At 37.6% G+C, this 22810-nt stretch overlaps 1 protein-coding gene across 3 annotated transcripts in view; it reads left to right on the forward strand.

Annotated features, from left to right (window-relative positions):
* Positions 1-8498, forward strand: part of LOC146484126 (uncharacterized) — a 134160-nt gene extending 125662 nt beyond the window's left edge. For all 3 annotated transcript variants that reach the window (XM_085105395.1, XM_085105396.1, XM_085105394.1), the window contains exons 10-14: positions 468-504; positions 4947-5270; positions 5606-5884; positions 6481-6771; positions 8028-8498. In XM_085105395.1, coding sequence (XP_084961521.1) covers positions 468-504; positions 4947-5270; positions 5606-5884; positions 6481-6771; positions 8028-8086 — 990 coding nt within the window. In that variant the 3' untranslated portion in view covers positions 8087-8498. The remainder of the gene's footprint in view (positions 1-467; positions 505-4946; positions 5271-5605; positions 5885-6480; positions 6772-8027) is intronic.
* Positions 8499-22810: the final 14312 nt, after the last annotated feature.

The following is a 22810-nucleotide window of genomic DNA, read 5'->3' on the forward strand; positions in this document are numbered from 1 at the left end:
ATTTCACCTCTTAACTAATCAGTGAATGAACTTTCCAAAAAAGTGGGTTTGATTGACATCGATATTACCACAGCAACACAGTGATGATGTCATACATTTTGTTTCTCGTCGTGTAGGCGTCAAGTCGTAAAACAATGTATGCCTATGCCCTCTGAAAGTTAAGTGTGTCGAGTACTTCAAATTCAGGATGTTGTGCCCTTGGAAAAACTTGACGGCGATATGACTTGTTTTTTTTGTTGTTTTTTTGTTTTTTGCTCTGGTACACCATCAGTGGTTTATTTGCAGTTCAAAATGTTAAACACTGACATCACAAAAAGAGTAACAAGCACTAAACTGATGAAGCTGTAATTGGTTTCACTTCAAGATTAATGTTATTTCACTATTTTCCTCTACCTTTTAAAAATCTGTCTGGAAAGGTTCAGTGAGTTTTCAGTAACTTTTTTTTAAATTTGTCATTGCAATTTCAGGATCCCTCACCAACGCCAGATTCCAGGGTGGCCAAACGTAAGTTAACAGAACTGACCTGTTGGCTGAAAAAATATTTCTCTATTGGTTTATCGTCATATTTATAGAAACATTTCTTTATTTATTAATAATTTACTTAATAGCTTCAAATGATGAACCCATCAAACTCTATAACTGCTTGATTTTAAACGTAGTACACCTCCAAATCCACTTGTCACAACACCTATGCGATGCAACACCGAGTGTTTGTGAGGTGAACAACACCAAAAACGACTATACATGTAATTTTTGTTACTTATATCAAGCCAGGGGTAGTCAATCTAACAAAATCGAGGTAGGAATCCTTTAATCGAACTCAATCAACCCAATGTTTTGGCAGTTTTGTGATTTGTGACTTGGAACTTTTCGATGAGGACGATCACCGAGCTCAACCATAGAGACAGATGGACAGAGAAACAATTTTATGTAGACAGGAAATTTCATCATTACCACAATTTGTTTCCATGAAAACCGTGAATCGAACACAAAACGATAAATGAATGACAACAAAATGGCCCTTCGTTATTCTGTCTTTGGTATATTATTTCATGCAACCCAAAGCTGAGATTTTGTAAGGGTCATTTTCACAAGAGTTTCTGGAGAGATCACTTAAATATTTTGGTACGTGTTTATTAACTGTATCAGGCATTAATAAACTTAGGTGTTTTCCACACCTTTAGACGGGCGTTTCCCAATCCAGGCGCCTCTTCACTACGTGCATTTCCTCGACTTCTCAGATAGTGTCCTTAGGATATTAGTTTCCAAAGACAGTGGCACTTCACCTCATTTAAAGCGAATACACATTCTTTGAGACGGCGAAGAAGAGCTAAAAGATTCTGTTCATGTTCCCGGACTCCACATCCATTGATGTTTAGGTCATCACGCCAAGCAATGTTTGTAACTCCTGGGATGTTAAAATATCCAATTTTCACAATGTTTTAATACTTTTTCGGAGCTGAGGGCTAACCTCTTTTATCTGTCGAGACCTAGGTGTCTAACAAAAGTGGTAATTGAAGTGACTCTGAATACCGTAGACCTTTTAAATCATGCGCGACCTCTTCATTGGTGGCAATAGGATGCCTCTCCTCTTCGATCGCTTAGTTAGCTCTTCTCACACCCACACAGATACCAATTTCTCCGTCTGGCTTTGTAACTACCACAAGAGTTGATACCCAACTTTTGGGAACAGCTGGTACTTTTTTTTAAAATGATGCCCTCCTCTAAACTTTGTGTCTCGGACCAAAGGGCAGTCTTCTGAGTGGCTGACATTTTATTGATATGTAATTTAAACTGGTAATCTTTTGAACTATTTACTCCTGCCCCGAAAACATGTCGGCAAATTTGTTGACAATGTCCTCTTCATTCCCTACACTTGTGATTGGGTATGTTCGTGGTGAGTTTAGTGGTCCCCTTCTTTATGCATTGCGTTTTTCAGCGGTTTCCTTTCTAAGCAATGCCTTACCAGGGCCTTCAACGACATTATTATTAGTCATCAGTAAAGTCATTCCAGCGCCTTCTCTTGATTCACCTCAATAGATTTCAGTCTCAAATTTTCCAACTGACTCAATTGGCATAGTGTAGCCATGTGCAGTCAGTTTCTTTCACACCGCTAATAAACAGGTCAGCAAATCCACTTGAACCGGTAGCACTTTTCACAGCAAAAGCATAATAATCCCTTTTTTCTTCCTGGTGAGTCTGCAACTTGAGAAGCCCCGTCACGTCATGTTTTTGACTTGAGGGTTTCTAGATTCTTTGGCCTTGCAGGAAACAGGAAAGTTACACATCAAACAGCATTGTTCCACGAGCTGGATAACCTTTGTCTCCCCCAAAACGATTGGTTCCATTGCATCGGTAATATTTTACATGTGCGTCAGGTTTTCTGGTTTCTTTCCTGTCTTCTCCTCTCCTTTGCGAGTTTTCACAATTTGTTCACATGATGATGACTCGCCATAGACTGCATTTGATGTAGGCAACTTCGTGGACCCTTGCCCTTTCTTGAAGCACAGTGAAAGTTGTAGTGCCTGCTTTCTCGAGAAATTTTCGATGAAGTTTCAGATCTCTATTCGATTAGTTCTCTGACGGCTCCTTCGCATGAGATAGCTTTCCGTCACAAACGGCAAACGGTTCAATCGATAGTTTCGCCCTGCAGTTGTTGTATCAGCCTAAATACGTACCCCTTAAAAGGTACATTTACTTTCGTTATGAAGTAATAGTCAAATAATAATAATTAATAATAATAATGATAATAATAATAGTAATAATAATAATAATTATAATAATAATAATATTTTAAGAGGAGGCTTTCAGGTGGTTTTCAGGAGGGTCCTCTAAAATAAAGGTTTAAAATACATTAAAATTAATAAAACTCAAATACAGCTAAAAAAATGGGACACAACTAAGGCTCAGTTAAAGAAACTAACCGGCTGAAGTTAATTTTTTATAAAATATATAATTGGTTAGTTCGTGATTAAAATCGTTCAGAACTAAAAATTAAGATAAAAATACTAACTACAGTTTAAAATGGTTGAATAAAATCTGTTTCAATTTGCGTTTAAAAATCGTTTTCGGCGTCGGTCTCTTGAGCTCGCTTGGCAGTAAGGCCAAGTCATTAATTGCTTTATAATATGTTCTATTTCTGTCCCATTCCGTTCTTGGCCTGCTGATTTTGGACATCTAATGTATCAAACACGAGCAACGGTGTTTCATCCGAATTCCAAACACCGAAGAGTGTGGCTTAAAAAAAACGAGGCACAGCCGAGTTTTTTTAAACCAGCTTCGTGGTGTATGGGAATCTGATGAAACACTTTCGAGCTTCTTAAACTAGTTATAATACTTTGAGAAGTTCAAGTTAAATTCACCATACTTTATAATAATTTAGATCACTTTCCAAACATCCGTCACGGTAGTAATTTCCTTTGTTTTCTCTTTGTGAATTAGTCAGAGAACGGCCGCTAAACCAATTGGTTTCTGTCGAAAACAGATTGCTTTCCTGATCCTCAAGCACCAAAGTGTAGAAAATCTCCTGTAATGCCATTCCTCTCCAGTCTCGAGTGTCGACCATCGGTCAGATGGACCATAATCTCTTTACTTGAAGATTAACATTCAAGTTTAATGTTTCATTGAACGATACCAAGGCGTTGGAATTGAGAGAGATAGTTGAGGTGCATTCTGTAAACGTATGAAGTATGTAGTCTGGATTGGATCATAGCATGCAGAGATCAACGGATGTGAAACTGAAATTTTTAGTGTTTTGAGCGGCAGTTGTCATTGTACATTATGGGTGGAGCAAATTCCACGCTGCACACAGTAGTTGCTTGCAGGGCAAGACAAACGAATCTCATTTTCTTTGAGCCATCATGATTAAGTGGCTGCCTCAAGCTGAACCAATGTAACATTTCTGCATCATGAGAGACCAAGGAGGAAAGTAGCAAGTCAACGACAAAGACGGTTGTAAACTTGATATAAGGTTTAAAGCAGAATTCAAGTTGGTTGATTAGTGCCAGACAGCAGGTTTGAAGTAACATAAATTGAACGAGAGTCTGAAATATTGGTGTTCATGTTACTCACTTCACAAAAGATAAATAAGCATTCGTTTAAAAACTTTTAAAGACGCTAGTAAAGTGAAAGTATTCACAATAAAACGGGTGGATATTAGTGTTTTCTTAAAAATTTTAGACGTTTGAACGTAAGTGAAAATTAGTTTAGATAATCGTAACTGCACTGTATTGAATTGCTGCTCATAAAAATGGGAGTGTTTAATCTCGGACAAGAACGTTTTTTGTTCTCAGATCAAACATCTTGCTGATTTCAATATTCATCCACTCACTCACTCATGCCCATTACGCCGGGTGGCGTGTAGGGCAGCAAGATGACCCCTCAACTTTTGCCGGTCCTTCGCCATGACTTAAATGCTGCTCCAGGTCTTTCCTGTCTGTTGTTTTTCTTATTCCACCGTACGCTGCCACGAGATCTTCGGGCGACCCCTCCGTTTCTTCTCCTCTGGTGTCTAGTGCAAAGCAGTCTTGACGATGGACGTTTCTTGGCGGGTGACATGGTCAGTCCACCCCCAGCGCCTCCTCATTAGGACGATAGCCATGGATTCGCTTCCACACCTCAAGATTCATTCACATGACCTAAATGGAAGTTGTTTATTACTTGCTCACTTTATGAATTATTTATAAATTTAAGAAGATTTTTTCCAAGTCGTTACCATGCAAGCCTTTCATTCTAATACAAAGGAGAGAGCGTGTTGGCTGACTTTGTTTTCAAGAAATATACAAACCTGTCATATATTTTTATTCTACTGTCTATCTATTTGTCGTTACTACAAAAAACAAAATTCTGTCAATCCCCCCTTTAAGGAAGAAAATTATCAGCTATTAACTCGATTGTGGAAACCTGTAAATGATAACCATACTCCTACTGGTCTTTTCCCTTGACAGATTCCCTCGTGAGTGAAACGATCGCTTGCAAGGAAAGTATCCTAGATAACCTTGCTCTCCTGCTAGATAAGGGAATTTTCCCCGGTAACCAAGAAACTCCGATAACCCAATATTGGAAGCATCTCGCTGACAAGCTTGGCGTTCCAGAGGAAGTTAAGCTACAGTGCCAGAATGCTTCAGACAACAGTCCGAGTAACAACATGTTTGATTCTTTGAAAGCAAGCCAGCCTGACTTCGAGATTTCAAGTTTGAAGGATCACCTGAGGGCCGAGAAGATCAAAAGAAACGATCTCGTTGGCAAAATCGAAGAGTGCGGCCTACCTGGTAGGTATTAGTGACATGATATCGTCTCTTTATATTGACGCCAAACAATAGGACTGGTCAAACTAAGAAACTTGCAGTGTTTGTGTCTTTATCTTTTTTCCAACATACAATTTCAATTTATTTTGACTCGATGGGGCAAAAAAGGGCGTAATTTGAGAACTTGTATGCAAATAGTTTTCTGTAATAAAGAAATTCAACGTGAATTGGCACGTGAAGTAAACTGACAACATTCAGGTATCGTATTTAGTCTCAGTGGAGGAGATAGTAACCAAGATGCAAAGATTTTTATACAACATTTATTTAACTTTCTCACTTTATTTAATTTTCCCAACTAGATGATGCCAAAATTACCGACCTCTGTGACAGTCATCCTAGAATCCTTGAAAGTATCTGTCTAAAGTTGGACATAAGTCGTTTTGGAAATTGGAAGGACCTCGGATACCAACTAGGCTTTTCGCCTGTTGAGTTGCAGCAATTTGGCAAACCATACAGTTGTATGAAAGAGTGCTTAAAGGTTATCCTCAAAAGAAGACCAACGTTTACCGTAGGATACATGAAGAATGTTCTCAGCAGTATTGACAGGAAGGATGTTTGGAATAACCTGAATTTTCCAGGTAAGCTATTTGGACGACATAAGCTTAACTTGAGGCTCTAAAATCGTAGACATTTTAAAACTTTCTATGTTGAAGGCCTTTTGTAGTCAATAAAGATATTTAAATTAGGCCTTAGTATAAGGATGCGAAGTCAAGGATATGTATCAACAACAAACTAATGTACTTTGCTAAGAAATTAGGCATGAAATTGACATCTGCAAGATGATGCATGGCCTCTAATGTCACAAACACGTGAGCGGCAATGTGCCAATCAAAATCACTCAAAATCCAATTTTTTCCAGCTCAAATATGGCTGTTCAAAGAAACAGGCTAAAAAAAAGGAATACAGCGTTCTAAATACAGTATTCATCGTCATACAGTATTCAGACCTCACATGAATCACAGGGATCACGTTTGGAAGGAGATCTAGGTAAACATCTAAATAATAATAATAATAATAATAATTCATGAGGCGAAGTTTTGGTATAGGCCCCACGTTAAAAGGCCTAATATCAGTTAAAACAGACAAACAAGGGACGCTTTCCACTGCCTGACTGCTAAACAAAATTGTTGATCTATAATTACTTGTTTTACTTTTCACTTTTCTTTGCTCTCAGATGACACTGCCGTTGAGACATTAATTGACGACCCTAAACTGGAAGAAGCAGTATCTTCCTTAGATAAAGAATCGCCAGGTACTGCAAACTGGGAAGTGTTTGCTAAGGAACTGGGAATGTCGGAGGAAGAGTGTGTCGCTTTGAAGCCAGTTGGTCGCCGAAGTCCAACCAAAATGTTGATGGAATACATCGTCCAAGATTTTCCACGCCTTACAATGGAAACTTTTCTGTCCACTCTGATTGAGATGAAACGCAATGATGTTGTGAAAGCTCTAGAAGAAATCTTTAACCGTGAGTCACAAACCCTTCTAGTTGATATCTATATTTACAGATTCCGTACAAACTCTCCAGTTCCGATTTTGAGAAAAGAGTGTCCTGATGAACGTCTTTTAAAAGATGGTTCTGATGTTTGTTCCTCCCACTTCACTTGAAGTTTTTCAGAAGCCCAGATCCCTTTTTCCATCTTCCTGCTTTGTTTTTTCTTGCAGTCTAGTGTTCCAGTCAATTCTGGCGATACTTTCACCATCTTAGTCACTATGAACATAAATTCCATAATCACATTCACTTCAGTAAGTTGCCACTATTTATTCGCTCGCTGGCCAAGGTTGTCACGCAATTAAAAGTACGAGTTAATTTTGAAGGCTGAGACTAGGGGTCTCTCTCAGTAGCTACGTTCCTGAATATTGCAAACGAGGACAGCTTTCTTTGATCCGGAACTGATTTGAAAGTCCACAATTGTACATGTATAACTCATTCATCTGGCCAGCTACGATGTTTTGAGAGACCTAAGTTGCAGTACTCCCTTTCGGAAATGATAGCTTACATAATTGCTCAAAGATGTCAGAAAGGTGCTCGCTTAAAGTCTGTACGAATTTTTGGTTTCACTTTATCTTGAATCAAATCATTATTCGTTCTCTGGATGGGTGTTAGTGCTAAGTGATTGCATTTTCAGTTTAACCCCTTCACAATTTCAAAGGAAGTAAATCGAATTCCCTTAAAGACTTGTCGAAGTTCTCTTATTCTCTGAATTGCAACGCTTCCGCTGTTTCGAGTGGAATTCTTACTGCTTCAAATCACTTGCTTTAAAAACGATTATTTGTTTCTATCAACTGAGTTTCTAAGGTGATTTTCAGCCAAGCAACTGCGGGTTGCGTGGCTTCTTCTGGCTTATTTAATGAGCAGTAGAGCTTCGCTCTCATGAGAAGCATGGTAACGTGGAAATTAGTCGGAAGATGATCTTTCGTTGCTTGGTTTGTGGGATTTGGAGGATGAATCAGTTAGTCATGTGTTTGCGAGAATGGACAGGCGGGTTTAAGTCTAGAGCGACTGGTTTGGATGAACGTTTGTCATTTCTTTCAACTTTTCGCCTAGTTTCCTCCCTGTCTCAGTATAACTTTTTGCAAAAGTGTATTTTCTGCGATACACTACATTAGGGAGGGTGCACGAGGTGCTTGATCGCTCAGCACTTTATTTTTCAGCAGTCGTAGCGATCATGTGGAAAGCACAGTTACCGTTTGTTGCATGTTTTTTTTTTTCTGATTTTGCAGCTCGCGATATCGATGAAATAGTGGCCAGTCTATCCAAACAAAGGATGTCGAAGCAGTGAGGATCACCAAAGAAGTCTATTATTCCGTGAAAGGTTGGGAAGGTGAAGGAACTTCGTGCGACTCTGTGTGTCCAATTCAAGGTTTCATATTTTAGTTTCCTGATGATAGCCTGTTTGTCTAAGATATAGCTTTAGAACATCATCGGTTTGAGAACTTCAAGATATTTGATGATTTAAAGCGGCAAACAATAATGTTTATGAATAGTATTAAGTTGTAATTCTATACGCCGAGAGCACTTTTTCTAAGTTTATTAAGTAGGGTTTTGGTACATTAGTTATTACTGGATTATATAAGGTGATTTTGTCACTCAGAGGTGATAATGATCGTTTTGATATACTTTTCTTTTCATAAATAGCTGTTAATATGTAAGCAAAATATAGAGTGCAAAAACGTGTTGCAGGATCGTGTTCAGAGCAGCGGCCTTTTTGTCAGCTAATTTTTACAATTATGATTGCATTTATTCTCCACAATTGTTCAACCAGTAGATAGATAGAACTTTCCTTACAGTGGAGGCAGGTGATAGATTTTTAGGACGATAGACGTTAGACGTAAAATTGGTGGCTCTAGATGTGAATTGTTCGGAAAAGCTATTTGGTGACAGGGTGGGAAATGGGTTGGGGTGGTTGGTGCGGAGGGCTTATTGGGCTTCGTTAGCCTGCTTTGCCGTTATCTTAAACTTTCTACAGAGCGCCCAACGACTAGTGTAGATTTATGATATACTTTTTGAGTTTACAACTATTAGCTTGAGTTTTAAACACTGTAGCCAGCGAGTAGGGAATGCAAGTGGTTGGATGTGTTCCATTTTAACAGTGCATAAATTGAAGCCTCAAATGTATCTGATTTAATTGATTGATTAACTGATTGACTGTCAAAGACGTGAAACTTGGGGCGTTGGTTGGGATATGTGAATTTCATTAATTTATTTTAAGACATCTTCTAAACGCAAGTCCGAGACGTGTACAAACGGTCAGTATGACGTCACGGGAACTCATCGGAACATGCCAACGTCGCATTGTGTAATTGCGACTGTTGAATATTCAGTATGGCTTTCCTAAGTGGCATTTACAGGGGTCTAGATACATTTGCGGACATCTCGGGAAACAGACTTCCGTTTTCACGACGTCTCAAAATAACTTAAATTCACGTGTCACAAGCTACTGTACTGGGGTCTCCCTCTCTGTCCCCATATCTTCTCTTGAGACAAATGTTTTGTGTTGATATCAACAATGAAGACCAGCCACATTGAACTGTAGCATGGACATATAACTTGTGAGCATGGCGTCATTAAAGACGTCTTGGAATTTTTTTTTTTTTCACCGAAAAGTTTTATGTCGTTTCCTTATTTGTGACAACCCCTATTGCCGAGGGAAACTGAACATCTTCGTTTGATTGTGAGTAATTTTTAGAAGCCCATGTTCAAAATTTGGCAACAATTACTTCAAATCTTTAAATGAATAAGGTCTTTGTTCTAGAAACTGATTGGGGTTTATTACAGTGTAACTTACAAAGAAAGTCCAGTTTCACAAGTTGACCTTCATATAACATCGATAGTCACCAGTCTGCTCATTGATTTGTGGCACATTTAGGAAATATAAGTTGTTATATTATACCGTAGTATTTACTTTGTTCTTTTTTTAGCATAGTGACATACACTATAATATTATTGCGTATTTTCTCGAATAAATGCCCAAGGCAAGTAGTCTCAATGGGGATTCTCTTTGCATTATCCCCTAAAGTATAAATTCTTTTAATCAACTTCAGCTCTCTGTGAGATTCTGAGCAGGCTTTTAAATCATTTAGCATACTCTTGCAAAAACGTGCTTGCTCTAAAGGACCCAAACTTCAAATGTGGTCCGCCCTCCCCACCCATGTGCTTTTGACACACAACTGTCAGCCACAAGGGCGCTGTTTTTCAAAGCCCGCTTAAGCTAATCCTGGATTAATGCGAACTTTGACTCGAGTTTAACTGCTATTAAATACAGATTTATCCAAAAGATTTTTTCGCCCAATTTTTGACTTATAATTTTCTTTACCATTAGCCTTAATTAGCTATTAAAAACGAGGTGAAAACTCCGTTGACTTTTAATTGAGGATTAGCGTTAATCGGATTTCGAGCAATCGGGCCCAGGCATTTGCCTGGAAGACTTTGCCAATACTTTCCCCTCTAGTCTCTCTAGCCTTGTAAAACACCAAATTGATCTGAGCTCAAAAGTGCCAAAACGATTCCCCCTCCCCCACCCCCGTGCTTTTGACACCTGTCAGCCGCTGGCAGGCCTGACGGCAAGTCAAGCCTGGATCTAACGGGCACGTTTTAGCAAAATCAGACTGATAGTCTTCTGTAATCACATTCTAGCAGTTATCTGCAGTTTAAAGCTTTCAGCTTATTTTTGCTACAACTAAATTTGGCGAGTTTGGCGAGGGGTTTAGTCGGGATAAGAGAAACCAGAGAGACGCCATTTTATTGTTGATATTTCACCAATAAAAACACAGATTTGATTTTGTTCTCAAAACCCTGATTTCCTTTTCAGATCAGAACCATCATCCCCTGTATGGTAATACGTCATGAAGATGCAGAGTTTAAATTACAGACCAAAGTTTCGGCTTGAAAACTGTAGTCGTAGGCCGTCTCTTCATGGTGTTATGACCTTGCACCTGCAAGTTGATCGCCATGAATTCGCTTTCTTTGCGAACATAACTTCGATCGTCGTTCATTTATAAATTCTTTCTGTCGCAGTTCAAACAGATGTATTTTATATATTTCCCTTCCATCTTGATAGCTCAATTGGTAGAGAACTGCCGAGGTATAGCAGAGGTCATGGGTTCTAATCGCGATCCTACTCAGAATTCTTTCCAGATTTCTCTTTTCGCAACTGTTTATGTTGCGTATACATCACGACGATGGATTCTCGTTTACCGAAGGGTCATCCATGTTTTCCATTAATTGCAAAATGGTCAATCAAGCCCTTGTCTTTCCCATTTGGTGACTCCTACGAGTATTAATGGATGCCCTTGCGTATAAAATAAGTTCCTCCAATTACCAGATTGTTCTTCACAATTCATGCACCCAATTCTAAAATTTCCCGGCCATTACCCTCTCCCACCCCAGCATGTCATGTGCTAGCACTTTCTGGATTTCCCGCTGTAAGTCCTCTTAAAAATCATCCTCACTTCTGGTTTCCTTTGTAGATGCGTAGACCTGAAAGATGGTTGTTATGGCAAACTTTGAGTTGAACCTGGCCTTGCCTATGAGATCGCTGACCGGATCTCAACCAATTAGACACTTTTGGGCAAAGTTATCCAAAATTAAGGACGATACCTCCTGATACAGAAGTATTTTTGCTCAGTTTACGACTATTCACAAAAAGCAGAGAAATTGGAATTCAAAGAGAAAATTGGGGTAACCACGCATTTTTCCGAGATAATTAAGCACCAATAATTCTGAAAAACATGACAATGTCGGCATTTTGTTTTTTGCAAATTGAAACTTAATCTGGCTCAGAAAAATGCTTGGTTACCCTCAATTTTCTCGATAGCCATTGCTAAGATCTGATTTTCCCGCGTAGCCATAAGCCGCACAAGTTTCTCGGACCATCGCCCGGGATGCAGAGAACGCATGCGCGGTAACAAAAGAGCGCGTTCCGAAACTTGATAGGGCATGGGCTTTGTTGCATTTTATTTGAGCTGGCTTTGTTGCTGGTTTCATATAGAACTGCTACACCGTGCTGACGAGTTCCAATAAGAACGAAACAGCTGTCCATGGTTGCAGCCCTGTTTTGTCGGTTTCTGTCGGGTTGTTGTCTCGCAAAGTCAACTCTCTCACGTAGTATCAGCCTTGCAGTTTGTGTTACAGTTTATTTTTGGCTGATTAGGTCTCTTGTAGATCCTACGTCAACTAGCAGCATTATCGTTCGCGGTCCTTTGCAGTTTTCACGTCTCCCCTTAGCGTCTGAATACAAAATGAGCTCCCCAGTTATTGTCCTCAATCTGCCGGAACCAGTGCATATCACGTCACTTTTATATTAAGAATATTTAGGTTGTATCTTTCTAAGTCCTCATTAACGTTACGGTTTTTCCACAAACGGACATTACAGCATCCAATTCTGAAAATGGCGTAGGGTGCTATCGCCACTCCTCTCTGGATGGTAGCTTCCAGCTGGCTTTCACCATCAGCCACCATGCTCGTTTCCTCGCAGCGAAGACGATCTTCTTCTGGAACTTCACAGGTTACTTGCGCTTCACCACAGGGATTATATGACATTGACCAAGATGGCTTCCATGTTCCATCAATCTCGTACCCAGAGTCCTCAGGCTGTTTGACCAGCGGTTAGTGATCAACCCCTTACCCAGTCCTCATCCGCTTTCTGCCCGGTGTTGTTTTCGTGACTCTAAGCCTTGTATGAATTTTCTTTCACTAGTTTGCAAAATTTGTCTTTAACACGTTTGGCTATACAAAAGATTTTCAGGAATTTGATAAGATAGTCTTTCCCTAAGTGAAGAAGATAAATTGTACTGTTGTGCTGATGAAGTTATCGAGTATGGATAAAAGGGATCCTTTCGTTCGTTCGTTCATTCATTTATCCATTCTTCCAATTTTTTATTTGTTCATTTTCTTCCTCTCTCGGTCGAAACAATTTGTGTTCTATTTTATTCTGATTGACTACTTCTTCAAAACTTCTCTGTAAACCACTTTAAGTGATGAGGGCATCTTCCGGAAAGAATTTCAGCTAGAAACCATAAGTAATAAATACAATTACTGAAAAGGAAAAAATACTCTACCCTCCATCTCCCTTTTAGCAACGTATTTTTGGAGAAAATGACTTATTTATTATTAATAGCCTTCTGTTGTGCATGTGGGTGTTCCCTGAATAAGTCATTTCCTTCGAGTTCTTTTGGTTAGCCATCTTCCTTGATTTGATTTGTCAAGAATAACGTGCCATCACGAAACCGGTTTCGCGTGCCTTGAGGGTGCGCGCGATTTTGGTCTGAATATCATGCTTACCGAAACTTTTCCGTGACTGCATATTACAACGATATTTGTTCTTAAATCTTTGACAAAGTTGGCAAAGTTTATTCATATTCATTTAATTTAATGGCACGTAGACTGCCACGAACTTTACTCTTTGAGTTTTTGTATCGATGGTCATTTTTAACCACTCCAGTGCCCACCCATCAGCCGTCACGCTGCTCGATCCATGAAAAGAAGTGCAACTTAAACTGGCAGTGATTTTTAGTTTCATTTTGAATAGCTAGAAAATATATTTGTAAAGAAGAAAATGTTAAAATAATGGTTCAATTTTGTTCAGTTTTGTTTTATTTAATAATGAACTTTAGTACCTTGGCATTCTATGTATGTCATTAATTACATTACTGAGGAGGTGTATGTTGATATAAACGTTGTAACTCGTATCAATCTTATCTCACTACTTACTTAGCTTGCATTTAACTTTCTAAATAATAATTAGTTATTTAGGTGTTTTATTTATTCATTTATTTTCTTATATAATTCTCTTTCATTTCTATTTTTTGTGCTGTTAATTTTCTGTTCGTTTTGAGCGTGCAAACAACTGTAAATGCTACCCACCTCGAATAGCCCTTGCTAATTGAGGGTATGTAATATCGTAATTTGTTTTTTTTTTTGTCATAATAAATTGTTGTTTGTCGTTTGTTGTTGTTAATTTATTTTAACTACTTTTATCAAATTTGCTTTTATTGATATTGTATTTCTTAAATTGTTGTACATTGTAAGAGCATTGAGATTTTAATGTAACGCCCCAGAAATAAATTATTATTATTATTATTTTTATTTTTAGTTTTAGAATGTGATCATATGAGTTTTTATTACAAATAAGAATAGCATTAAATTTATGACGTTTGTTTTTTTTTTCTCTTTAAAAAAAATTGTGCTTGAAAGTAAATAATCTAAAAAAAGAGCAAGGCTGATTTCACGGTCAGGGAAGTGTATTTTCCAATATTTCGAAAGGCACGGCCTTTCTTCTTCAGGGTAACCATGTTTGAGACTGACCCTGTGGCAAGATACGTCACAATTTTAAACAGTTACAATAGATACCTGAAAAAAGGCTAAAGTTACATAAACAAAAACGTTACAATTTGAAATTTGAAAATGGTAGTTTTGATCAAAATACAGCCAAATCTCCGTGACAATGCCCCTTTAAACATCCGCTCACTCAACCACAGTCGTATCACGTGGTGCATCAGACCTTAGCTTTAAGACATGCACAAAGATCATTTCTTTATCACCAAGTCAGGTCGTCCAGTGAATGCACCGGTTGAATTGAATGTACTTTTTCAATCGTCGGTTTCATTTCATTTTCTTTTTTTTCCTTTTCACTTTTTTTATCGTAATTTAATGATTATTTTCGTATGTTAGAATTATTTAAAAATTAAGATAGATAGTCCCGCCGATGACAGACTATCAAGTTATTTTTAACACTAGAATTATCCATGGTAGTCCGTTACATAAGCCTTATTGGCTTCCTCGAGCTACCTTGCCTCGTTCATGTTTTGTTAATATTTGTGTGTGTGTATATAAACGTGAGGCAAATCAATAAACTGAAATTAAACTGAACCAATTCCCTGCTTTACAAACTGAGAGAAAGCCAAATGTTTAGTATTAAAAGTTTTGGTGATCCTTAGCGGTATATATACCTGAAACGAAAATCTGATAATTCCCACGGTACGATAGTTTTGAAGTTGCGATTTCTAAAGCACAAAAGCAAATAAAACGAGGAAAGGAACATCGCGAGCATACGGCTTTAAAACAAATGGCAGGATTACTCGCAAAAGATTTCTTCGTAGCTTCTTTAAAAAGAAGTCGCCATTCTACAGTTTGATGTAAAGATCTGGAGTACCGTGCAAACTCATTTAAGTTTGACTTCAAAACCTCTCTCTCTCTTCATCACTGCATCAAACTGGCCGCCGTCAACTAACACTGCTCAATTCCTAAACAGACGAGAACAAACCGAAACACTCAAGGATAATTTGAATCCATATCACGATACCAGTTGAAGCATTTTCAATTAATGGAGCATTCAGCCTAGAAAATGAAAACTGTTCTATTACTCTAGAGAATGGATCTGTCATCGAAGAATGTTTATTTGGGCACATCACATTCAGTACGACAGTCGCCAAGCTCCCAGTGCACCTATATCACGATGCCATTTAATTTAAAGCATTATACAAAATCAAATACAACATTCTGACTAGATCTTATTACCCAAGGGAACAAAAAAAAATGGATAAGTTTATTTGAAATAATTGCATTCAGGAAGACAGTCACCATGACTGTCAGCTCCCAATCCATATCACGATATCACGATACCATTTAAAGCACTTTTAATTAAAGGCAACAGTCTTGCTAGACCATGAAAATTGTTCTATTACTCTGGAGAATGTGAAATCCAAAAAAATTACATAATTAAATAAGTCTATTTGGAGAGATCACACTCAGTAAGACAGTCACCAAGCTCTTGAACCCATGTCACGATATCACGATGCCATTCAAGGCATTTTTAATATAATGGGCAAGTCTGACTAGACCATGAAAACTGTTCTCTTACTCTGGAGAACGTGACATTCAAGAAAATCAAAATAACTTTAGATAAGATTATTTGAAATAATTACATTCAGGAAGACAGTCACCATGGACTGTCAACTCCTGAGTCGTATCACGATATCACGACGCCATTTAAAATATTTTAAATTAAAGGCAACAGTCTGACTAGACCAAGAAACACTGTTCTATTACTCTGGAGAGTGTGACATTCACGAAAATCAAAATAACAGAAGATAAGTTTATTTGAAGTAATTACATTCAGGCAGACAGTCACCAAAGAGGGAGTTCTTGAACTCATATCACGATGACATTTAAAGCATTTTAAATTAAAGGCAACAGTCTGACTAGACCACGAAACACTGTTCTATTACTCTGGAGAATGTGGCATCCAAGAAACTCAAGATAACATAAAAACAGTTTATTTGGACACATTGCGTTTGGTATGATAGTAACCAAAGAAGTGTAGACGCCTGACGGACCAACATATTAGGATCTGAACCATGTACTCCTTAATCAACTAATTTGTATCGTCATTGAAAGGAAAAGCAAGTGGCATTGAGTAAAATGTTGTGAAAAATTTCATACACAAAACATCGGATGTTTCCTCATCTCAAGAAGATGAATGAAATATTGTAGGCGTCGTGATTCTTTACCATAAAATGAGCTATTCCACGGTCTTTGTGACAATTTATACGCCGAACGTGATAGGAGAAATGGAGTCCATTATGAGGTGGATTTCATTTGGATTGCTTATGTGGAAATTTAAATGAAAAAGAAACCAAGAAATCTTATATTTCAAGTGCATCTTCACCTACTCAGAGCTTTGCTGTTAAGAGCGCGGCTGGTTTTTCACCCTTCGGTTACATTACAATTTCCTCGTTTGTGCATATGGTCACTTTGATTCAGGAATAAACAGGAGATTAAATGTATTGATCTACTTGTTCAGTAAGAGAAGCCCGTGTCTTAATGATCTCATACATGGAAGGTGCTTTGGAAGGACTCTTATTCTCTGAGTCCTCTTTCAATTTGATCGGAAAAAAGTTTATTTAGGCCTACTGAGTAGCCAAAGAACTGGCTGAATGATCGGAACGGTATATGACATTGAAAGCAAAGTTCAATCATTCCAGCTTACTTCAGTCACTTATCTTCGAGTGATTTCTAAAATTTCAGACTTCAGGGTTGGATGAAATTCTAATCATTTTATAGCTTCTGTTTGATTCACCTCATACGAAGCCAATAGCTTACATTTTTCAAATGGCGGATCTCGAGCATGTTTCACCAAACTCAACTCTCAGAGGAAAAAATCGCTGTTCCGAAGAACACTGAAATAGTCCAGTTTGTATGTACATCACTCGATGGACAATTACATTCACATGTGAACTAATCTGAAAAGCTTTATAAAGGTGCAAAGCTTATCACTCGAACTCCAAAGTAAAGGTGAGCTTCCACCATCCTTTTGAAATAAAGACGATTTATTTCAGCACTATTAAAATCTATTAAAAGTTGTAATTCTTGTGTAATGCTATCAAATAAACAAAAAAAACTACGAACCTAGATACAGCAGTTTTCTATCTTTAAAATGTAAAGCCACAATCCAAAACAGTTGTAAGCCTGAAGACACATTTCAGCTGGCAAAGACTCCCGTATTTTGCGCCATATATCTGTGATGTAATTATCCATCCACACGCCCTCGGTGCCGAAGCATATTCGTTGTGGAGGGCCCTTAATGAGCGACCCCATACCGGCCTGTTTTGTGTGCAACCACAAAATCAACCGCTGCTTTCCACCACTCGGCTCTGAATAAAACAAAAGGAGGCCGTGAAACAAGGCCCGCGCTATCCTTTGATCGGTAGAACCAGTAATTATCTCATTAGTAAAGCCAAAAGTCATATTAAACATTGTGATGAAGCTCCCCTTTCTTGTACTTGAATTCTTGCCAGTGCAGTCTACTTTTAGCTATGTAGAATGACTCATGAATTCTTGAAAATGTGGCAGAAGTTAGAACAGGGTGTGACTCCCTTAACGACCCCACTTGAAGTACAAAAGCTTGCCGCTATCTCAGGCCGACTCTGTCGGCACAGTCTGTCTCATTGACTTGGCAGACAGGAGGTTTATTTTGAACGGAACATATAAACAAATCTTATCAATAGCTCGAATTTTAATCATTTTATCGAGTATAATAGGCTTCTTCAGATTAGTTTTACAACCTGTGAAATCAGTGGGAAAAAAATTCATCCTCGAAATCTATTTGAATGCACGCCAAAACAATACGGTAAAATCTGCCACAATATGCTTTTTTAAACTACTGTATGTGCAGAAGGGTTTGATTAAATTTCAATCGCAAATAAAACAAATTGTTCTCATAAAAGTTAGGTAAATATTGTCTTTTATCCCAGTTTGTCACTGACAAATACTACCACACAATGATTTAAACCAAACATTACAAAGTCGTTAGCTCTTGTCCTTGTCGATTACTGAACGAACACATCAAATAAGGATGCCTTATTTTTTATTTAAACTAAACACAGGAGTCCCTTTGATAGTACCGCCGCTTAAAGTATTGTCTAAATAGCTTATTTACATCATCTTAATCCGTCCGTGTTCACCGACACGGAAGTGGAATAGCATCAATTATTTTTTCATCGAAAAAGTAAAGAAATTTTAAATGTATACAAGAACAGTTACGAATGTGCTGCACGCAACACGCGCGCATTTTTAAACCATGATGTTTAGAGTAAATCGTCCTATTACGCCACAAAATATGTTTTTTTCATCTGCCGCTTTGCTATTCTTCTATAAGTCTTTCTCTTGCCGCTTATGCCCCTGGCAATGGAAGATTCCAAAGAGTCTCAACAATAACATCAAAAGACGACGAACGATAACAGTAATTAGCTTCTTTGACTTTCAGGCGTTGCGGATCAAAGAATCATTTGTTACTCTACTTAGGTTTTTCTGAACACAGAAATTGACTTTGACTCTTTAATGAGGCATTGATAATCTCATTGCGTTTCAAAGGGCAACTCGAATGTGAAGAGTCGAGTATACTGAGTTATTTCTGTGCACAAATTTATCTTTTTATTGATCCGCTGTTACATGGAAATTCAACATCTTTTTGAACGGAATGCACTTTTTGTTGACATATGTACTTATTTCTGCATGGCTGATCACGTGACTGCAACATCCACAATAGGTTTTGAAGTTCGCACGAGGCTTGATTGCGCAATCAAATTAGTGAATTGTATAACGTAAAAGAAACGATAGACAATCGACTGGCTTCTGTGATGAAATGCTTTATAACTGTTGATTTTACGCGATAATCTTGAGATACTAGCGTTCTTGATAGTAATTTCATTTACTTGCTAGGAATAGATTAAGTTTGTCTAGTTTAATTAAACTGATACAATAATAGCGAAGCCCCAGAACTACAATTCACAATCACTAGGAACTCATATGAAATGTTGCCAGATTTTGTTTGAATGAAGAAACTTATCACATGCGCAAGGATGTATTTGTGGAGATTTTTCAGATATATGTAAATAAGAATTTCAGACCAAGAAGCCGGAAGGTTTGATAAGTCGATTCGAGACATGAAAGAATTAAACATCAAAAATTAACATCACTGGAAGCCGAATGGAGCCTGGTTACTCAATTAAATTACAGGGTTGGTTTTGTAAATCAATTTGAACCGTTATAGCATCAAATAAGCCCGTTTCTGTTAGCGATTATTATCTGTCAAGATGAATGAAAACTGAAGTTTGTATTGCGATTGTAACTCATGGCTAATGGCAATTGGTCAATTGTTTTGCAAAGTCTTTTGTTTTGAATCAAGTGGTCGCCTTCATAGCCCACTGTAAGATTATCTGCAACAGTATCGCAAAGTATTTGTTCAAATTGCACGGAAGCCTCAATATAAACTACCGTTAGATTTAAGCCTTTCACTCAGAAAGCCAAAACAAAAAGAAACAAATCTCGCCAACCAGTCTACAACAGTACAATATATAATACCACAGGAAAGTGGATTTTAATAGCTTTTAATTAAATGGTCTACCTTTTAGGTTTTTACACTAAACTCAAAGGCTGGAACCACTTTCAATAACGGATTTATTCTTATCGGTTCGCTCTTAAAACTCTTAAACTAAAAGGATTTCATTAAGACTCAACAGTCCATCTTGTACAACATAATAAACAGTAACAAAGCCGGAATGTGCTTCTCAAAAGCTTCAGAGTGTCATGTCTGTAGACTCAATAGGAAAAGTTGTCTGATCCACAGATATATTTTTTACGACAATTTTTTGGGGTACAAAATCAAAGTCAAAAAAGCCAAATTTCAACGCCTCTATGATCGCAACCGAACTCAACATACACTTGATAATGAAAAATGTTTCCTTAAATTAAGACTAAAATCGACAGAAAATATGTTTTTTTAAATATAATGTAATAATGCTAAAGTAAAGCTAACGTGTTTTTATTGCAATAAGGGTGAATAGAAACTAATCGCCTCTTGGAAGCTAAAAGGCCTGGATGCTTTTCATGTTTAGATAGTAAGAGACAAGTTTTGTCTTCGTTATGTGATTCGGATATTTGTTTAAAAAATAATAATAAGTTCTTTTACCAGTACTTTTAACTTTGTCTCAGTAAAGCATGAGAACAATAATTGGTAAAACACCCAAAGGAGGGAAGATTAAACCTCACTGAGTTAATGTTAGTGCTTGTTTTTAGATAAATTGGCTTCAATAAAACTACTGTTTAAAAACGTAAAACGTTTGACTTCATTTTTGGAAATCTCTTGCTGCTGTAAAATGTCATGGTTATCGATAAAATATAAATATGGAAGTTGGCAAAAACTGAGTCAAAATTAAATGCGTTTCTTTTTTAAGACCAGTTTTATTATATCAGCTGTAGAGGGCAGCTGTAGAGGGTCTGTCAACAAGATTTTTCTCATGAACGGTGAACGCCCAAGCAGTACTGAATTGTTTAGTTCCTTCAGTTAAAGGTGATGCTTAACGATCAGTAACATTCGGATCATTCCATCGCTAAAATTGAAACCAGCCCGCGGTGATAGCAGGGTCTAGGATAGTGTGAGCCGAGCATGGACTCTCCCGGTTGTGTATCTGTATTTGAAAATTACAGTAACTCCTGTAAATTGAGGGTGATGTTAGACTATAAACAAACAAATCTTCCGACAGTCTTACATTGTTTAAGTATAAACTTTGACTGACTGAAGTCCCGACAAGTGAATTAATCAACCTTAAGAATCAACCGTACAGGAAAATGTATTATGATGTGTAACCAAGGCTTTTTGCATTCAGAGTTCTGAAACAAGTTCATCAAACGATAAAACAACTGAAGGGACAGATTCACATCTTCAGCTTGATACCATGATTGTCTTCTAAAAGAAATAGTGAAGATTAGATGCTTTACAGGCATTGGATAGTGTTCACTTTAGTGTCCCAGAAGACTTGTGTGCTTGTTCAAGCACACAAGGACTAGGCGTACTTTTTCAATCCCGAATGTGAAATCAAAGAAGTTTAGAGACACTTTCATAATGCACTTTGCAATTAAATATTAATTGTAAATAGGAAATTTTTAACATGCTGTATATAACACAAGTAATTCAGCTTATAGCTGCAAGTTGTGGTTTTTTAATAAACGATTAATCTCTCTCTTCACTCTGCAGTGTTTACTATACGTGATTGCGTACTACAGTTAATTTTCAACACAGCGCGTTAAAAAAAATAGATCGTTTATTTCCTAATGTTTTAATGACTAAATGATCCTCTTTTGATCAGTTTTAGTTGGATCAAAACATCGTTTTGAATACGACGGGAAAACATCCCCCAAAGTCCTTAGCTTTATGAAAAGAAAAGATCCAAACGTTTTGGAGGTTATAGCAATAATTATCAGTTTCTTGCTCATTGACAATGGACCCAATATTAAGATGTCTTTTTGTTGTTATTCTGCTCTAGAGTCATGATAGTTTCACTGTTATCAAGTATTAAAGATTTTATGGTCTGATTGAAGAAATATGATGAAAGAACAGCAACCATTGTACAGGTCAACATAGAATTTCTCCTTAATATATCATTAGAAAGTCAGGTTAAACGCAAATGGGATAAAGGGACTGATCATAAAATATATATTTTCACGGCTAATTAATTTATAATCGGGCAAAATCGGTCGACTTGTTCTTTTAAGAGGTAAGACTAAATCATAATAATGTTGTGATTGGGAAGAACACGTTCAGAGGTTTTTTTCCTCTGTTTTTTGTCAAGTCAAGTCTCCACTTTACAAGAAAAGAACAAAAGAAAAATTTATATCTAATAACATTTTATAAAAAAGTAAAATAATTATAGTAATTTATTTAATGTCAATAACACGGGGAGTGCTTGCAAAATCTCCCCGGTGAGCAGGAGGCTCATGATAAAGTGCTTGACAATAATTCAGATCAAATTAGAATTTAAAATGTTGGTTTTGAGGAGAGGGGAAAACCGGAGTACCCGGAGAAAAACCTCTCGGAGCAAGGACGAGAACCGACAACAAACTCAACCCACATGTGATGCTGGGTCCTGTAAGCGGCAGTGGTGAGAGATGTCACCACTGCGCTATCCCTCCTCCCCGCAAACATGAAGTATTAAGGCTGCAGTTTAAGATGCAGAGTTATGGAATATCGAGAGTCTTGCTTGGACCTGTATCTGTTTGAATCCAGCAAAATGGTTTTAGGATCGCATACAACAATAGTCTTGTTTCAGGGGCTAGGACCAGCTGACCCAAACCATCTTGTTGGTTCAAGGCCATAAAGAGAATTCTTAAGTGGAGCAAGTGTTTCGGCAATAGCTATAGGAAAACGAATAGGTTTTGCTATAAAGCGCGTGACTAATTCAGTTCGCCAAAATTTGAAACGTTTTGACAAACTAAAGCATCTCAACACGGCATGAAGCTTCTTAGGTTCAAATGGTGGTATCCGATGGTGATGAACCTCGGTTGAAATCATAATAAGCTCAGATAAATGAGTAGCTTAGTATAGATTCAAACACCAAGATACTGGGGTTTCTCAGTTTAATGGGGACTTGATGCAATAGGTAACAAGAGTGAGACGCCTGGCCATTCCAACATTAAGCTGCAATCGCCCTTGCCACAAACAACATCATGC

The sequence above is a fragment of the Pavona decussata genome, unplaced genomic scaffold, assembly GCF_977016875.1.
Source record: "Pavona decussata unplaced genomic scaffold, jaPavDecu1.1 SCAFFOLD_37, whole genome shotgun sequence".
In the NCBI taxonomy this organism is placed as follows: Eukaryota; Metazoa; Cnidaria; class Anthozoa; order Scleractinia; family Agariciidae; genus Pavona; species Pavona decussata.